Here is an 18,521-nt window from a genome sequence, read left to right as displayed (position 1 = left end):
TGTAGCTCACAGCAGTGCAGACAAACTGAAGCATCTGTGTAATTCTCTGTATGACGCCAGGAGCTCTCAGGGGAGGCTCAGAACTGTTGTAGAATGTCCAGCCTTCCTGGCAAATGGAACTCAGGTAAAAGGGAGGCAGAGTATCTCCATCTGGGGGTAAAATGAAGGAAGACATTGCCTGGTGTACATTGGTGTACATTGGTGTACATTGAGGTGTACATTGAGGTGTACATTGAGGCAGAGGGTAGACTGAACAGTAGTAATGTGATCCTAGATATAACCTCCTACCCACTGGGGAGCTGGTAGGTAAGCTGCCCCTCCACCAGTGGACTCAGGTACCTGGATCATAGAGAAAGAACAATGTCAGATCTCAGAACACCCAGTGTCTCTATTTAAACTAAGACATCTTTCCACCAGATTTTTAGTCCAAATCCTCAAACTACTCATTTCTCTCATGCCCCGCTCCCTGCCCACCCTTCTATTTCACAACCTATTTTCTCTCTTCAAACCTCCAACACTGCCTCTTCCATTCTCAACTCTTAGCTGATGACCTATTCTCAATTTTTCGCGGAGAACATTGCATAGGAGTCAACCCAAATTAACAAGTCCAAAATTGAACTCCCTCATCTTCCCCTGTAAACTTTCTCCACCTTCAGTATTTCCCATCCCAAGGTAATGGTAACTCTGCCCTCCCACTTTTTTGTGCCATAGACTCTGCTCTTTCATGCACCCTTCATTTTCAACCTGTCAGGCAGTCTCATCTTTTGTAAAAAGATGAGCTCTTTTTACAAAATATATCCAGAATCTGACCACTTCTCACAACCTCCACGGCCACCATCCTGTTCCAGGCCACCATCAGTTTTTCCCCTAGGTTATTGGAATTGTTTCCTGACTTCTTTCCCTGCTTCACCCTCCACCCTCCCCACCAAACCTCCCCACTGATAATCAATCCAGCAGCCAGAATAATGCTATTAAAACATATGATCAGATCATATAATGCCTCTGCTCAAAACCAACAGCTTTCATTTCATTCAGGGTAAATTAAGAGCCCTTACAGTTGCTTACAGTGTGGCCACTAGTTACCTGTCTTACCTTATCTCCTAGTACTCTCCTCACTCTCCTCCTCTCTCATTCCCCTTTGGTTACAGTGACATCCTCACTGCTCCTAAAGTAAGGGCTTTGGCACCATCTGTTTTTGCAGCCTGGAACATTCTTTCCCCACATTCTTTCCTGCATGGCTACCTCCCTCATCTCTTTTGTGTCTTTGATTAAATGTCACCTTTCAATGTGGCTTACCCCTAAACATCTTACTTCAAACACACACACACACAATTTCTATTTACCCTCTTATTTTATTCTTTCTCGAATGCATTTTGTTCTTTCAACACATTATGTGATTTATTTCCTTATTACGATTGTTTGCTTGTCTCTGCCCACTAGAAGGCAAGCTCTTCAAACCCTCTGTTTTGGTTGTTGTTGTTTTTAGTATGTGTGTCCAATTGTTCACTAATTTATCCCAGTAGTGACTGGCTAGTAGTAGGTGCTCAATGAATGTTTGTTGAATGAATAAATATACATTACCAACATCCTCCATCTTTACTTGAATTTTTTTGGATCCAGTGAAGAACGAGAGGGAGATGTTAATGTCCCCCACAAAATTGTGTGTTTCCTCAATTTCCCCCATATGGTTGTACCATCATTGACAAAATCCCAAGACAAAGAAAAATATCTCTAACACACATAACAGGCAAAGGGTAAAAACCCTAAGGAACAAAAGCAGGCAATAAATAGCACACCAAACAGCAAAACAAACAAAACACCGGAAGACACCCATAAATAAATGAACATTGTTCAAAAACAATTTGGTGGTGGGGGTGGGGGTGGTGAAGTTTAAGGAAACAAACTACTTTTGCCTAACTGTGCTCACTCTGAGGGTGTTGTAAAAAATAGCTCCATGAACGTACCTGTTGTGTCTGGTGTTAGGACAATGTTGAAGACGAAGTTCACTCGATATACAGTAACCTCCCTAGGATGACTCATGGGAGAAACTCATCTCAGGGAAAAGCATTGTTGCTCCTCCCGCACAGATAGTTCAGGTTTGAGCTCAGGGTTACTGTGGCTCCTGCTGACGATCACCTTTCCCTCTTTCCATCTGGGCAGCTAGAAAACTTAGATCCACATCTGTGGCCAAGTGGCAGTAAATGTACAGAGCCTTATGGCATGCAGTTTGCGTTCAAATCAGTCATCTGATTAGACCTCCCTCCTCATTTTAATTTGGCCTTGATTTCCTCATCCAATGTATTTTTTTTTAACTTTGATTTTCTTTTGTGTTGATGTATTTTATAAGCTGTGTAATTCCTCAGCTCAAAGCCCTCCAACGGCTTCTGATCTCACCCAGAGTAAAAGCCCAGTCCTTAGCCTGTAAAGGACTATCTATCGGATTTAATTCCTGGTTAACTCTCTGCCTTCCTCTCCCACAGTCTCCTCGCTCTCGCTGCACTTCACTCTCTCTGCCCCTAGTCGAACAGGAATCAGATTATACTTTTAATACAGGCTTCTGCTTCTGGTGGTGATCGAGCCACATGTTACATGACCATGGCCACAGATTTTTTTTTTTCCTTAACCCAGCTTTTGATGGCAAGAGATGATGTCTCTCTAAGTCAGCTTACCCCTTGTACATGCCAACATTTGAATAAAGCATATCTGTCAGTCATATCCACAAATACTCTGTATATTGTTACACTTTCTACCAACAGCATGGCAGGTGTATCTGTCTGGTCAATGCTAAATTCTTGTTCTACAGCCCACCCACTGAGAAGAAATACAATCACCAGCCACCACTGAGACTATTAGACTTGTGATGACAACTACTTCTATCCTAGCACATCCATATTGCCCGCCAGAAAAAGAAGCTGTGAGCCAACTTACTGGGGCCTTTCTAGATAACAACAATCATCACCCTTGTATCCATGCATCTATGATTTTCTCTGTCCAGGTGAATCCATGGCACTTCCAAGGTTCCCTCCTCCAGCCTATTCAGTATGACTGTCCCCTCCCTACTTGGATTAGCTCCCCCAGCCTGCACTGCTAACCCAGGATGGGGAAGTGGAGTATGAAATACAGGAGAGGCTATACCTTCAGTGGCACTGTGGCATCTCCGAGCCTTCTCCACCTAAGAGGATGCTGCCTAGAGGACCAACCCCCAGAGCCACCTGGAAAATGCCCTGGTCAGGTCGAAACATTCTAACAAGTGAATCCTTGGAAATCCGGGCCCCTGGTATCTGTGGCATGGGATTTCATCAATTTGGAGGTGCACAGGGAAGCCAATGGGGGCACAAATAGTTTGAGGGTCGTGAATTATTACCTGACGGTTCAGGGTCAAGGCCCAAAAGGTTTCTCTCTCTAACTTCTTTTTTACCTCAGGGAATGGCCTCAGGCAGTGCTTCCTGAGCCAGTTCACTCAGTCTTCTCTGACCTGCACTGCCAGCCCTTCATTCCAGATCTTGTTTTTGCATTTAACCCACCATATGGACTTGACATCCTCACCGAAGAAAACATTGAAAGTAGGGGAAGGTTACCAGAATGAATAAAAAATCACCCATAATTCCACGACCAATGTATAATCACACTTAGTACTTAATTTGCTTCCCAGTATTCTCTTTTCTAGGGAGGTAAGATAATGTAGCAGGTATCCTACTACCATGAGATTAAATTGTGTCCCTTGCTGCATTCCAGGCATTGCTGAGCGTGTGTGGTGACTGGTAGAAATGGCCTCCTTGCCCCCCTCCCACACACCCCACCCTTCATGGAAAAAGATGCTTAGCCTCAAAGTGAGTCAGGCAATAAAAAATTTGGGTCACAGTGAGATACCGTTTCTTTCCGTTCAGAGGACTATTTGATTTAGGGACTGTAAAGGATACTAGGCAATGACATCCTAAGGAAGAAAGAGCCAGGAAGCCCAGCTTGGCCCACTAAGAGCAAGTGGTGATTCTGAAGAGAGGACTCTATCCCTTACTCAGGTTTGCCTCCTGGCCCAGCCCCCGCAGGACCAAATAGGAATCCAATGAGGGGCTGAGAGTAAACACTGAAAGAGCTGTTTCCATAGGAGTGATGAAGCAGTGCAAGTCGCTCATCACATCCCAAATGGTTCCCTCTCATGGCAGTGATTAGGGCAGCTGGTGGGCCTGTGGTCAGAACAAAGGGTGCCCCGTGTCACCAAGCACCACAGGAGCCACTCTCAGAGAAATCTACTGGTGATACTTGTGTCCAGAACCCTGAAATCTCCTGTAGATGTGGCTGAGTCAGAACAGGGTCAGCACCAGGTCAGCAGGACAGGATCATCACCAGTCTCATCCCTGCCTCTTCTCTGGCTGCTCCAGAACTCCTAGTGAGTTCTGCATCAACATACTCAGCAGCCCCAACCAGGGTGTGACGAAAGAGTAAATAAAGACAAAGGAAGGAAACAATGGAAAGAGAGAACAGTGACTATACAGAGAGACCAGCCATGGGCTCAGTTCATTTTTCTTCTTGACACCCATGGCTGCTGCCTCTAAAGCCCAAAGTCTTGGCTATAACACCCTGGTATTGTGCTTGCTTAATGGAGCTTTCAGAGCTTCCCTGGAGGAAAAGTTGTGACACACTGCAGCAAGACAGGCATGACTTGGGGTCTATACCCAGCCACAGCCCTAGCTCACCACAGCACCAGGAAGTTGCAGCTGGACCCACAAGTATCAGGGCTAACTTATGCCTACTTCTCCCCTTCACTCATCCCAGGCCTCCTTCTCCCTCAGCAGATGTGGAACAAAGGAACCGCTGCAGAAAATAATCTCAGAGCCTCAGTCTGAGCTATGTCTGCAAAGTCCATGGCTATCTGAATAATCTAGAATTTACTGAGCGTTCACTAGCTTCCAGGTCCTGTGCTAAGAGCTCGTATGTTCACTGATTACATAATTCCTAATGATAGAAACAACTAAGTGAGACAAGTGTGACTATAGCCTCCACTTTTGAAGTAAGGAAACCAAGGCTCAGTGAGCTTCAGAAACCTGCCTAAGGTCACCCAGATAGTAAAACTCAGGTGCCTCTGAAATAAAAGATGACATAGTTTAACCATAAACCATCACGGCCCCGAGGCTGAGCAGAAGAGTAGGGTTGATAATTTCCAAGGAGGAGGTGATTTAAAATCTGGCCCGATTTCAGATCACTTGAACTGCCCCTGGTGTGTCTGGGGAGGCATTCTCTCTTGAACATGTACTCACAGGCAGGCACGCATGCACCACCCCCACCCCCACCCCCACACAGCCCAACTGGTATGGGACAGATTAAGTCCCATATGATCCAGACTCAGCAGTTAACAGAATGATTATTTCCCTACCCTTACCCGTGAACAATATTAAATCAAAATTCCCAGGATTTTCCTGGGAACTCAATGCATCAGAAGCTTCCAACCTTCGTCCAAGGTGTGTTCACTTCAGGAGTTGTGCAGATCCCACCATGCCCCAAGGACAGCTTAGAACCGTTCTCTGTCTTCCCGTAATACCCTGGATATATTGTCATCGATCCATTCATCCAACAAGTAATCATGGAACTCCTCTAATAGACGTCAGCCACAGAGATTCCTTGGAACCCCTGTCATTCCAGTTACTACTGTCTTTTGTTAAAAATGATTAGTTTTAACGTAACAATATCTCCCACTAGGATGAGTGCCTTGTGAGAAGGTTACCGTGCATTATTCATTATCATATACCTAGGGCTTATCATATACCTATGGGCACACCTCTGAGCAGGCTACCAAAAATATTGGAGACTGAATGAAAAATTTCATGAGGTATATACTGCATCTAAGAAATGAGAAACACAAAGAGGAGATAAAATATACATTTAGTGGAATGTAAATCCCACTAAGGGTAAAGAGATGGTGCTGCGTTGAAGGTGGGATACCAAAAAGGGAAGCTCTTGTAACACCTCAAAACATCCTTTGCAAAGTAAGCTAGGGTCTCTGCACTCAGGTAAGGATACATCTTAGGCAGGATGGCAAAATAACATCCAGCCCTGTAATGGGAGCGCTCTCTTCTCAGTCTCAGGTCTGCTTTAGGGGGCCCAGTCTGCCTATCATACTGTATGCAACACAATAATGGCACACCAGGGACAGCACACCAGGGACAGCAGAAGTGAAAAGTGAAAGAGCATGAATATGAAAGCCCTTTCTTTTAGGAATAGATACCTTCTTCTCTGACTCACTGGACTGCATTGCTTGTTTCTCAAAATACTAGAATTTCTGAGTCCCCAAAGGCTACACAGGAGAAGGGTTGCTACTTCCATACCTCTACATGCTTCTTAACTATGCATAAGGTTGAAGGGCCAAACTTGCCTGCCAGTTCCCCTAGAGATAGCAGATTTTATCTGTGAATTCTGTTGATAGGGTCCATCCCATATTTTGCAGATTCCATTCTTTATAAGACATTGCTGCTTTCAATTTTTCACTTTTTTTTTTCCTGGACAAGGAACCTGAATCGTCTCATGGTCCCTGGCACGGTATTCAGAAATCATGCGAGGCTTCTGACTTTCAGTTGTGCTGCAGGGGGCAGCAGGGAGCAGCCCATCATTTCTTTATACAGCTGCTTAATAATGATATAAAACAATACAAAAAACATAGGTTCCATAAATTGAACAGGTCTCCTAAGTTAGGTTAGGTTCCACACTACATCATTAATCTCAGAATAACTCTACAACTTAGGTAGTTTTCTTCCCATTTAATACTAAAAAAAGAAAGAAAGGAAAGAATAAGACCCTGGGCAAAAACACTAAATAGAGGTATTAAAATTCAAGGTCTAAGTTTATCAGTGGCTGGTGTTATGGATACTGAATGGTGTTTCTTGAGTTTTCCTTCCTGAAAAGCAAATCTGTCTATCGGGTACGAAAGAGCAGTAGCTGGAGTCCGTGGCCAGCCTGGCAGCTGGCCAGGACTTATGTCAGCACCCCTGGGAACACTAAAGCTACTTTTGATGGTAAAGGGGTAGGAAGGAGGTGGGATTGTGGACATGACACAAAGCTTAGAGGGCCTTATGGAGACTAGGGAATGGCTGTACCTTTCCATAAGGGAGAGGTATTGGTGGTGTCGGTGTCATGATATGAACCCCTGCTGGCCAATGCACCCCAAGACAGAGCAAGATTCAGGGATCTGTGAGCCCCCCGCCCCCATCATGTCAAAAGGGACACAGTGCATTGTGTCACCTCCTGTAACAACTGTGTCAGGTTGGCCAGGATGGTATCCTAGGGGCCCATTGTACTTTCTCTTGGCCACAAAACAGTCCTAGAATATGATCACCACTCTCATAGGCAACAACTTCAGCAAGATGGCACCAGCCATCTCTTTTACCTGTCCCCTGTTACGTTTGGTAAATCAGGTTTTCTGCTTTCACAGAATACTCTCTCACATGATTTCTGACCACAGTCCCATTTCTTTTCCTCCAAGAGTTTGGTCACAAGTTTCAAGGCCAACCGAGTTTGGTTTCCTGTCTGTAGTCCAATAGACAAAGAACCCATAAGAACCATGCCCCTGAAGATGATCTGACTATGTTGCTAGTCAATTCATGTTTAATATCTCGCTGAACTCATTGTCCTAGGACACCCTACTTCCTATCGATTGTGGCTTCTAGACTGTCTGCATGAGCTGGACTCTGTTTTTTTTTTTGAGATGTACCTTGTCTGATATTACATTTATTATACATGTTGCAGATATGCTTGACCGTAATGTGTATTATATAATTATTGGTTTCAGGGTTCAGGATTTATCCATTAAATCAAGTTTGTTCACACGTTGCTCAAAACTTCTAAATTCTTATTAAGCTGTTGGCTGTTTGAGCTGTCAGTTGCTGAGAGACATGTTAAAATGTACCACTCTTTTAACGGATGTGTCTATTTCTGCTTGTAATTCTTTCAATTTTTGCTTTATGTATTTTGAAGCTATGTCACTCCAAGGTTTCTGGGACAAGCTCGAATCTGGGAAGGCATCCTAAGGTCACTGTTGCACTCCCTCCTAACCATAGAACACACCCTGTGGGTATGATCACTTGAGAGGTCATCTCTAATATCCTGTTTTCACATGAAACAGCCTCATAAGATGACAGGGGTCAACTCCTGTAGGTATCATGAACCACACCTGTCACAGCAAACACTTTTATTATCCAGATTTTATATATTCATAGTAGACGAACTTACATGGTTTCTGACCATAGCCCTATTTTCGCTCCCAGGTTTTAATGGCCAGTTTCAAGGTCCTTCAAGTTTGCTTTCCCCGTATAGTCTGACAGCCACCAAGACCATGTGATCCATATTTTTAGGGAGTGTCTACATGGCTTCACCACCTGCAAATAGCAGCACTCACCCAACTGCCTTGCCACTGACAAACTTATATTCAATAACGTGAGATGCCTTCCTCTACCCCATGACACCCTAGCTCCAGCAATTATAGCTTTCATCTTCTCCACACCCCTGTTATCCCTGGCATTACAGACACCTCAGCACCTTAGTCAGGATTGGTGATGCCTTTGGCTCCACACATGGCATGTCTACATCACCTGCCTTAGAAGGAAGCTGAAGGTCAACTCAGTGGTGCCCTTCCAGAAAAGAGAGGGAATCATCCCAGTGGACTTCCATCTCCAGTTTTCTTACCCCACACCAAAAGGTCTGTCTTTCTTCGATATAGTTCTTGAAGTCCACCACCTCTCCCCTTTTATGTACCACCTTTTGTTCCTGGCACATTCCTCTTTCTCTTATTTTAACATCCAGCTACTTTGAGTCCATCTGAAACAATAGGTATGGGCACAAAGGCCAGTGCTTTTTCTTATACCTCTGCCTGGGCTGGTTCCTTTGCCTGGCAGTGGGAAAGGCTCTGGGTGACAGTTTTATCTCCTGCTCTTTGGGGGTACAGAAGCAGTTGGCTTTTCCAGTCTTGTGAGGACCCAATTCTTGGTCTCTGCAAGTATCTAAGGCTGTGAGTACTTGACTGGTGAGAAGTTCCCTTATTTAAAAAAAAAAAAAGTCCTAACAAACAAACCATGCACATACTATACATCTTAATAGATTTCTTTTTAATTTAGAGGCAATGATTCTGCCCAAAATATTAGATAAAGAAAATTACCTAAGTGCTTCCTCAGGTAAAAGGTTACTTGTGTTTTTTGGTATTCTATCCATATGCACTTGTTATGCATTGATTTGGCCATCATTTGGGGCTACCCCTCCGTTTTCCTGTTGTCTATTGACCTCCTGGTCAGGCCTCCACATTCACTAACGTTTAGCATCCATCTGGATGACCCATCTTACATTCAGACCGCTGGGTTACATACAGAGTGCTATCCCTGAAGAATCATGTCCTCTAGTTTGACCTGGTCCCTGAAAACTTCCATTCATCTCCTTGTCAGACTGCTTCTCCCTCTCCTCCGAGCTGCTATGCAGGACTTCTCAAGTCATTCTTCTCAAGACAAGACTTCAACACATTCCCTCTTGCTCTCAGCTGCCCTCTCGTGCTTCATAGAGAAAACAGAAAGCATCTGGTGGGAACACCTCAATTTCCTGCTTATGCTGCCTCTCTTCATTCCATTTCTCTGGAGATACACCTAGCTCACCCTGCAGGACCGTCTTTTGTATAAGGCCAAGTCCCCAGTACACTTAAGCCTCTCTAAACCTAACATCATAATTTTAAAAGTCCCTGAGGTTCCTCAAAAAATTAAGGATATAATTACCACATAATCCAGCAATCCCACTTCTGGGTATAACTCCAAAAGTATTGAAAGCATGGTCTTGAAGTGATATTTGCACAGCCATATCCATAGCGACATTATTCACAAGAGCCATAAGGTGGAGGCAACCCACGTGTTCGTTGACGGATGAATGGATAAATCAAATGTGTTGTATACATACAATGGAATATTATTCAGCCTTAAAAAGGAGGGAAATACTGTCACATGGCAACACCATGGATGAGCCTTGAGGACATTATACTAAGTGAAATAAGCCAGTCACAAAAAGACAAATAGTATATGATTCCACTTATATGAGGTACCCAAAGTAGTCAAAGCCATAAAAACAGAAAGTAGTACGGTGGTGGCCAGGGGCTAGGGGATGGGGAAAATGGGGAGTTGTTGTTTAATGGGTGTAGAGTCTCAGTTTTGCAAGACGAAAAAGTGCTGGAGATCCGTTGCCCAGCAACGTGGATATACTTAACACTATTGAACTGTACACTTAAAAATGGTTAAGATGGTACATTTTCATGTTCTGTGTTTTTTAACCAGAATTTTAGGAAGTCCCTGGACCTCGTGTCTCTTTCTAGCTGCAACTCTTTGGAAGAATGCTGTATGGTCATTGTCATCTCTTCTTTAACTCCCACTCCCTTCTCAACCCACTGCCCTCTGACTTCTGCCTTCACCACTCCACTGAAACTGCTCTTGCTAAGGTTTTCAAGGACCTCTCCAAGTTTCTGGGCTGAGGGTACTCAACCCAGGGTATTGGACATGGTTCACCACTTCTTTCTGGAAGTTCTCTTATCGTTGGCTTCTGTGAGACTCTCCCTTGGTCCTTTGCTGATGTCTCAATGATAAATCCTTTTTTTTTTTTTAAGTCTTCTTTTCTTTCTTGCTATCCTCTCTTCTTCCTAAATAGTTCTGTCCTTGGCCTGCTGCTCTTTGTGTCTTTATAGTTCTTCATGGTTTCACTGGGACAGCTCAATTAAACCTGGAGTATCCACTATCAGATTTATATCTCTGATTGGATCTCCCCCTGACTAGTCAACTCCATCTGAATGTCCCATAGGCTCTTCAAACTCAACTCCTGAATTAAACTCATCATCCCTCCTCCTGTGTTCTCTAGCTCAATGGCATTTATCCCCCAAACCTATTCTGAAACCTGGGAGTCATATTGGAATCCTAATTCTTCTTTATCCTCCATATCCAATTAGTCAAAAAGCCCTATTGATTCTATTTCCCTTATTAATTCTTAACGTCCATCTCAACTGTCAGTGCCTCAGCTGAGGTTTTTAATTACCCAGTGCCTCCAAGTTAGTCTCTCTGTCTCCAATTTTGCCTTCCTCAAACTTTTCTTCCAGAGGGTGCTTCAGTGACCTTCTTAAAACTTGAGTTTGATCATGAGGCTGGTCTACTTAAAGGCCTTCAGTAGCTTCCCATTGCTTTTAGGGTAAAGTCCCAACTCTCTAATATTCAGCATACAAAGCCCGTCTGCTCCCCCAAAATTATGATTGATGACAGGCCCATGATCCAAGGTGACTAATTCTTGGGGAAGTTAGACGCCAGTGGAAGAAGACGAAATCTTCACGATAAACATATCACCTTAACAGAATAATTCTTCCTTGACCTACTATCCACTCCATTGCCTAGCTGCATGCCTGCTTGTAAATTAATCCGTGCCTGGGGTTTTGGGAACTGTGAGTTGTGTCCCCGTCTGAATGCGCGTCGAAGCACAAGTGGAGAATGTAAATTCGAATCTCTGCAGGGCACTCCGCGCAGTGGGGATAGGAAAGTTGCATTATTTTAACTCAGTCTTTTCCCATGTTCATCGCAGATATTACTGACTGTTTAACCACCTCCTGGCCGTCAAGCAGCCCAGAGTATACAACAAAGCCACACCTTTGCGCAAGGCGTAAGAGGAGGGGCAAGGAAGTACTGCCTCCAGGCGAGGGAGACGGCACGCAGGCGCAGCCGCAGTCGGATGAAAGCCACTCTTTCCGGCCGTCCCTTTTCAATGAACTGGGAACTGCGGAAGGAGCACGCAAAACGTCATTTCCGAACTGGAGCCACGCCTTGTAGGCTGCAACATGGAGGCGACCAGTGGAATTGATGAGGTGGTGAGACGCAGCTCTGGGGTCGGGTGAATGGGGAAGCCGGGCTGGGTCGAAACTCGAACTCTCCTTCCCCGTTTCTGTTTCCTTTCCCAGGTTTCCGGGGAACTGACGTCCGTGGCGCACGCTGTTTCTCTCCCAGCAGAGTCTTATGGCAACGATGTGAGTATGACTCACCCACGGTTTTACACGCACGCAGCTATCCTGGGATGTCTGCAGGGCCTGCCACGAAATTGTAACCCTCCTACCCAGATGGCTTCCGTAGACTCTCTCCACGTCTGCCAGAAAATGCGGCTTTCAATTAATTCTAATCCTTTTGGTTCGCAAACGCAGGACTAACGTTAGTGGGAGTAGTTCCCAAACTGTGCTGTACTTTAGAGTTACCTGGGAAGCTTTTAAATATCTCGAAGTTCGGGTCGCAATCCATCCCAGCTAAATCACCGTATCTGGGTGGTTAGAGTCAGGAATCAGTATTTTTAAAGGTCCCCGGGTGACTCCATTGTGCAGTAAGTTGCACTGGCTTATGGTGTATCTGGTTTAGATCCTTAAGGAGAAAGCACGTGATGTATTTTGAGTTATAAGACACACGGACATGAAAATAGTAATAACACTCAAATAATAATGTGATGTATGGTAGATTAGTGAATCAGGGCATAAGATCCAAAGGAGGTTAGCCAAAGAAGAAACCCCTAAGGACCCAGACAGTAAAGGAAGACTTTGCTGAGGAAGTGGATGTGGAACTGGATCCTCAAAGTGTAAGTGGACAAAAGATATGGATTGGCAGTCAGGAAAAGGGCATGGAGGTAAAAATGCAAATTTTTTTCTGGGGTCAGTGAAATAGATCCATCCAGTTGGAGTGGGAGATTCCAGTGGAACAGGTACTTGGTAAGGCTTATTATAACCTAGCCTGCTTCACGATATTGATTCATTTCTAAGTGTTGTAGGATAGGGAATTGGCTATCTGATGAACACACATGATGATTATGACATTGTACACTCTTAAAAGTGAAGAGTAATATTACTTCTGTTACTCTTACTCTGTCCTCTCAACAACTCAGTGGTGTATGTGGGTATTTCAGTTTTACAGTAATTTAACTCAGTCCTGAGAAGGTGATTTATCTACTGCTTTATGTAGTCTTCTACACTTTCACTAGCTGCTGGGAAAAGACAGCCAGTGGCTCATTTTGTTTATTAGACTGTGTAGGTAGCTTCTTTTGGTTGTCATAAAGACAAAAGAATTATTATATTGTCCAAACTTATTAGTCCAGTTTTTTTTAACATCCAGAATCTTTTATTGGTCACTTGTATGCCAGGTACCAGCATCAACAAGAAAAAAAAAGGTGTTTCCACCTAAAAGAGCCCCTTATCTCTTCGTTTGCCTCTTCCTGTAGTGTTTCTCTCCCAACTCTGTAGATCTACAATCACAGATGAAGACAGCTACAACAAACACTCGATCAGTAGGCAAGAAAGCTATGGATAAATCCCTCCCAAGTACAGAAATATTAGTCAGCAATCACTATACCAATTGCCCAGAGCTTCACATACAGCCTCCCTTTAAGCCTAAGATTATCCCATTTTACAGGGGAGGAGGCAACAAGTTCCAAGAGAATTCAACCTTAGTCCAGTTTTTAACCTTTGACAGTAACACCAAGCTTGGTAGCCCTCTTGAGCATTAACTAGACATCCACAGACTTCCTTAATTTGTTCTCTAGTAGCAAGATTGGGTGATTTCTGACCTGGCATTCTTCACTCCTTTGCAGCCTGATATTGAGATGGCTTGGGCCATGAGAGCAATGCAGCATGCTGAAGTCTACTACAAAGTGAGTTGACTGTCTTCATTGTTAAGCAGAATTAAACATGTAATTTCAGCATATTGTGCTCTGCTAATCACCATTCTCAGCAAGTTAAACAGTTGTGTTTTGGAGATAATTTTTATTACTCTAAGGAGAACTGGGGCATGGAAGTCAGTTTTGCTTTGACAGTGAGGAGTTGTGCTTCTCTGCGCAGTGTTGTGTTGCTAACCCACAAAAGGATGCCTGGCCCATAGTAGGCACTAAATAAATGTTTGTTGACTGAATGAATAATCCACAGAGGGTAACAGCCAGACATAAATAGGGCCAAAGGGGTTTGAATTGGTGGAAGGGACTGTAGTATATTATGGCCCTTTAAAATTATGTCATGATTTCATCTGGGACCTAGGCTGTCTATATTTTCTAATAAACTCTTCTGCCCTGAGAACCATGAGGATCTTCTGGGGAAGAGGGGACAGAAATATAGTAAATTAGAGACTAGCATCTTTACCTTGTCTTATTGTCTGGCAGCTGATTTCATCAGTTGACCCACAGTTCCTGAAACTCACCAAAGTGGATGACCAAATCTATTCTGAGTTTCGGGAGAATTTTAAGAAACTCAGGATAGATGTATTGGACCCAGAAGAGCTCAAATCAGAAGGAGCTAAAGAGGTAAGAATTCTCTCTTTTAAATATTGCCTAGCATCTGACCAACAATTATTGACTGTGAATACATTTTTATACATTTAAACTTTTGGGGGGTTTGTTTTAAGGCAAATACCTAAAGCACCAGGGCTTTTATGCAGTTGTAATTAATGTGTTACTAAATGAATGTTTTTCTGGTTTATGGATTTTTCATTTTCATTGAATCTATTTCTTTTTCCCCTTTGATTTGGACCTTTCATCCTCACCCACCTAGCTCTTTCAAGGGAGAAGGAATAAATTTATTTATGTGAGTACTTTAGCCAGAAGGCTTAGATAGAGGGTTGGCAAATAGAGTACTGAGAGGTGTTTGGATTCTCTGGATTTAAGATCATATTATCACAGGCCGTGGATAATTGGAAAACTTGTGTTTTGCATTGCTTGCTTGATTATGTTATACTTTTACAGAGCACTAAAACTCTTATAGTTAGGAAATTTTTTTCCTTGAGGGTAGACTCTCGGCTTATGAGGAATGTAAACTTTTAACTCTAAGCAGGCTGTTACTGATCTTTGGAAAATTGCCTCTATTGGATGGACTTCTTTCTTAAAATTTAACTTTGTGACTTTGGGCCAAATTCCTGCCTTCTTTGTCTCATTTGCTTCAGTGGGGATGAATAACCATTTTGGACTGAACTAGCCAATAACTTAAAACAGAGAATATACTTAAGAAATTAAAATTTAATTCTCTAGTCAAGGATCTAAGTATTTTATCAGATTAAACTATTGTTCATGTTGGGAAATACCAGCCTAAAGATACCAAAGATAACACAGAAACTCATTGCTAGTGAAACTGGTAATCAGCTCAATTCTAGTCTCTTTCACTGTGGTTACTTTCCTTACCGGGGAAATGGAAGCCCCTCTCCTGGCCTGACTTCACCAGCCTCCTGCATTTTTTAGCTAAGATACCTTTTTTGCCTTTACAGAAGTGGAGACCATTCTGTTTGAAGTTTGATGGGATTGTAGAAGACTTCAACTATGGTACTTTGCTGCGACTGAACTGTTCTCAGGGCTACACTGAGGAAAACACCATCTTTGGTGAGTTTCTTGCCTCTGGGATTGTTTCTGTATAAGGAGAGTGAGGGATCTGGTTTTACTGATTAATCAATGACATGAATAGTTAGTTTGGGAATCATTTTATTTGTTATATCTGTAAAGATCATGTTACTGTATCTTGAGTAACTGTGAGGTAAGATAAGTATTTTCAGCATCATTTAGTATAGGATTAGAATTTACATCTCTGAATCTTATGACTATATTTGAATGCTTTGCATGTTAGTACAGCTTTGTCAATAGATTTCCAGTAGGTTTAGAGAAGTAACTGTGACTAGGACAAATAATCAATTCTATTCACCTTTCAGCACACAGGATACAATTTTTTGCCATTGAAATTGCTCGGAACCGGGAAGGTTATAACAAAGCAGTTTACACTAGTGTTCAGGACAAAGAAGAAGAGAAAGGAGCCAACAATGGAGGAGACGAAGGAGCCAACAGTGGAGGAGAAGAAGAGAAAGGAGCCAACAGAGAAGGAGAAAAGGAGAAAATCAACAAAGGAGGAGAAAAAGAGAAAGACACCTACAAAGAAATCAACAAAAGTGGTGAAATAGCTATGTAAGGTAGACAGGGAACAGCACTCTAGAAGCTGTGATTCAGCTGAGCCTACAAGTACCATGATGCTACTTGCACAGGCCCCTATGGTGAAATGTATCTCCTTGTTCACTGGAAGGACATGCAGAAGGACATCTTTCTGGCCTAATCATCAGGAGCTGCAATGGTTGTTCTCTTGTATGAACTGGCTTGAACACTATTAGTGGGGTCTTAGTTGATGGTTTCTTGCTTCTCATCACCAGTCAAGTAAGAAATTTTGTAAATAAATTTCTTTTGGTTCTTATGACTATATGTCTGTGATTGACTTTTAAAATGTATTGAAAATTATTTGACACTTGGTTTTTTTTTTAGGTACATAATCTCTTTGTCATGTCTTATATAAAATGATTTATGCCTATTTCTTTTTTGTTGTTGTTTTTTTTTGTTTTTTTTTTTGTTTTTTTGCGGTACGCGGGCCTCTCACTGTTATGGCCTCTCCCACTGCGGAGCACAGGCTCCAGAAGCGGAGGCTCAGCGGCCACGGCTCACGGGCCCAGCCACTCCGTGGCATGTGGGATCCTCCTGGAGCGGGGCACGAACCCACGTCACCTGCATCGGCAGGTGGACTCTCAACCACTGCGCCACCAGGGAAGCCCTATGCCTATTTCTTAATGCTTCTCACTATTTCCTGTAGTGAAGTTCTCTCAAACCTGTAAAGTTGTATACGGTTTTGGATTAGAAGTCCTTACATAAGAATTGACTCTTGCCATTTGAGTGACTCTAGCTTTCTGATTTTATTTGATATATCTCTCAAAAGATTTGATAAATACTCTATGGGGATAACAGCAGCAGCCTGAACCTGTCACACTAGTGAACACAGCCCAGTTCACATTAAAGGAGCAGGAGACTGAACCTGCTCTCTCTTGTAACCTGCTTCTCTCTTGTAACCTGCTTCTCTCTTGTAACCAAGTTGTTACCTAAAATACAGCAGAAATTAATAAATATAAAGCCTGGTAGAGTGGCTTTCCTTTTATAATGCTGTGGACAATAGCACATATTTATACATTAATACAAAATGAACATATTTCTAAATGGGATTTTGTCAGACTCCAAAAATAGACCAATTGATTTCATATGGATGGGGGGTTCCTTCTCATCTAATGACTTTTAAGAGTGCATGTTTTCAGTTATCTTTACAAATGTATAGATTTGTGCGTGTCCTCATAGACATACTGACTTTGTTTGCTAAAACTAGCTAGAGAAAGCTGCAATGTTCATAGTGCATACAGTAAATAGTCTAACCACAGCATGATCATGCAAGGAAAGATTTACCAGAGGAGAGGAGGGTGAATGAGACTTGTTTTTCTCAGTGGACACAGGAGGAGACAAAAATTAAACTTAATTGATCAGTTGTCCCCTAGGCAAGAGCTGCACTAGAGATGCACAGTCAGCAGCAACAATTGGGCACAAAGCGAATAGGTTTCTCCATGAATTCTCTTTGGCGAGTTCTTAGAAATATTTAAAACATCTGTTAAAGTTTTCATTTTATAAAAATATGTTTTTTAAAAGGTAAGAGAGTGTTAAATATATCATATTAGGCAGACTTTTTGAGATGAAGAACATGCTTTACTGTATTAACTTTCTCTTTGATTTTACAGAGAATATGAAACATACTGTTGATAGACTGCTTTAGAATAAGAGGCATCTGTCTAAGAACTAGGTTATAAAAACTGGGAAAAAGAGGGGGAATAAGAACACGGAACACTTCACACTAACCATTTGATTTGGAGTTGATCAAAAGGGACAATATCCTGGGTGGATCTGGCCTAATCAAGCGAGTACTTAAAGGAGACAAGCAGTAGCAGATGTTCTGTTGGCCTTGAAGAAGCAAACAGATGTATGAGAGAAGGGGGCCATGTGGCAAAGAGCTGAGGGTGGCAGTTGGGAGCTGACGGTGATCCCAGTTGCTGAGAGCCAGCAAGAAAATGGGGATTCTACTACAGTTGAAAGGAATTGAATTTTGCCAACAATTGGTGAGCTTGGGAGAGGAACTCAAGCCTCAGATGAGATTGTAGTCCTGGTTGATACCATGATTTCAGCCCTGTGAGACTCTGAACAGAGGACCCAGTTAAGTCATACTTGGACTCCTAACCCACAGGACTGTGAGATAACAGGTATTGTCTTAAGCCACTAATTATGTGGTTATTTATAACAGAGTAGTAGTAACTACATAGACTTTGGTAATGAAAGTGGACTGCTGCTGTAACAAGTACCTAAAGTGTGGGAATGGCTTTGGAATCAGGCAGTGGGGGGAGGCCGGAGAATATTGAGGAGCATGAGAGAAAACCTAAATAGCCTTGTACAGACTGTCAGTGGAAATATGGACTTTAAGGATGCTGCTGGTGAGGGATCAGAAGGACATATTATTGTTATTGAAAACTGGAAGAAGGGGGATCCTATTAATAAGTGGTAACATTATAGCTAGAGGCCAGGAAGTTTGAGATTTGAGTCCTAGCTCTGAATTATTTGGAAGATGATATGAAGCCAGGCTTGACATAGTGTGTAAACATCTGTGATTTATTCAGAATGTGGTCCTT

The 18,521-nt window shown here is 42.8% G+C and overlaps 1 protein-coding gene across 2 annotated transcripts; it reads left to right on the top strand.

The window, feature by feature from the left end:
- Positions 1–11,777: 11,777 nt before the first annotated feature.
- On the top strand, positions 11,778–16,234 carry PBDC1 (polysaccharide biosynthesis domain containing 1). Of its 2 annotated transcripts, XM_024761737.1 has the most exons (6): positions 11,778–11,851; positions 11,945–12,010; positions 13,609–13,668; positions 14,170–14,310; positions 15,264–15,375; positions 15,699–16,234. In XM_024761737.1, exons 1-6 carry the CDS (start codon positions 11,825–11,827, stop codon positions 15,950–15,952), a joined length of 660 nt encoding a protein of 219 aa, XP_024617505.1. In that variant the 5' UTR covers positions 11,778–11,824; the 3' UTR covers positions 15,953–16,234. The 2 variants fall into 2 exon arrangements, with proteins under 2 accessions (XP_024617505.1, XP_024617495.1); XM_024761727.1 differs by lacking the exon at positions 11,778–11,851 and having other exon boundaries at positions 11,882–12,010.
- Positions 16,235–18,521: the final 2,287 nt, after the last annotated feature.

The sequence above is a fragment of the Neophocaena asiaeorientalis genome, unplaced genomic scaffold, assembly GCF_003031525.2.
Source record: "Neophocaena asiaeorientalis asiaeorientalis breed wild unplaced genomic scaffold, Neophocaena_asiaeorientalis_V1.1 scaffold1144, whole genome shotgun sequence".
NCBI lineage: Eukaryota > Metazoa > Chordata > Mammalia > Artiodactyla > Phocoenidae > Neophocaena > Neophocaena asiaeorientalis.
This window is presented reverse-complemented; position numbering and strand designations above follow the sequence as displayed.

Excerpts from the sequence above, each read along its gene's own strand:
- PBDC1 (XM_024761727.1), top strand. The coding sequence starts at position 11,882 with ATGGGGAAGCCGGGCTGGGTCGAAACTCGAACTCTCCTTCCCCGTTTC. Across the intron at positions 14,311-15,263 it reads AATCAGAAGGAGCTAAAGAG|AAGTGGAGACCATTCTGTTT; the intron begins GTAAGAATTCTC and ends TTGCCTTTACAG. Across the intron at positions 15,376-15,698 it reads TGAGGAAAACACCATCTTTG|CACACAGGATACAATTTTTT; the intron begins GTGAGTTTCTTG and ends TTCACCTTTCAG.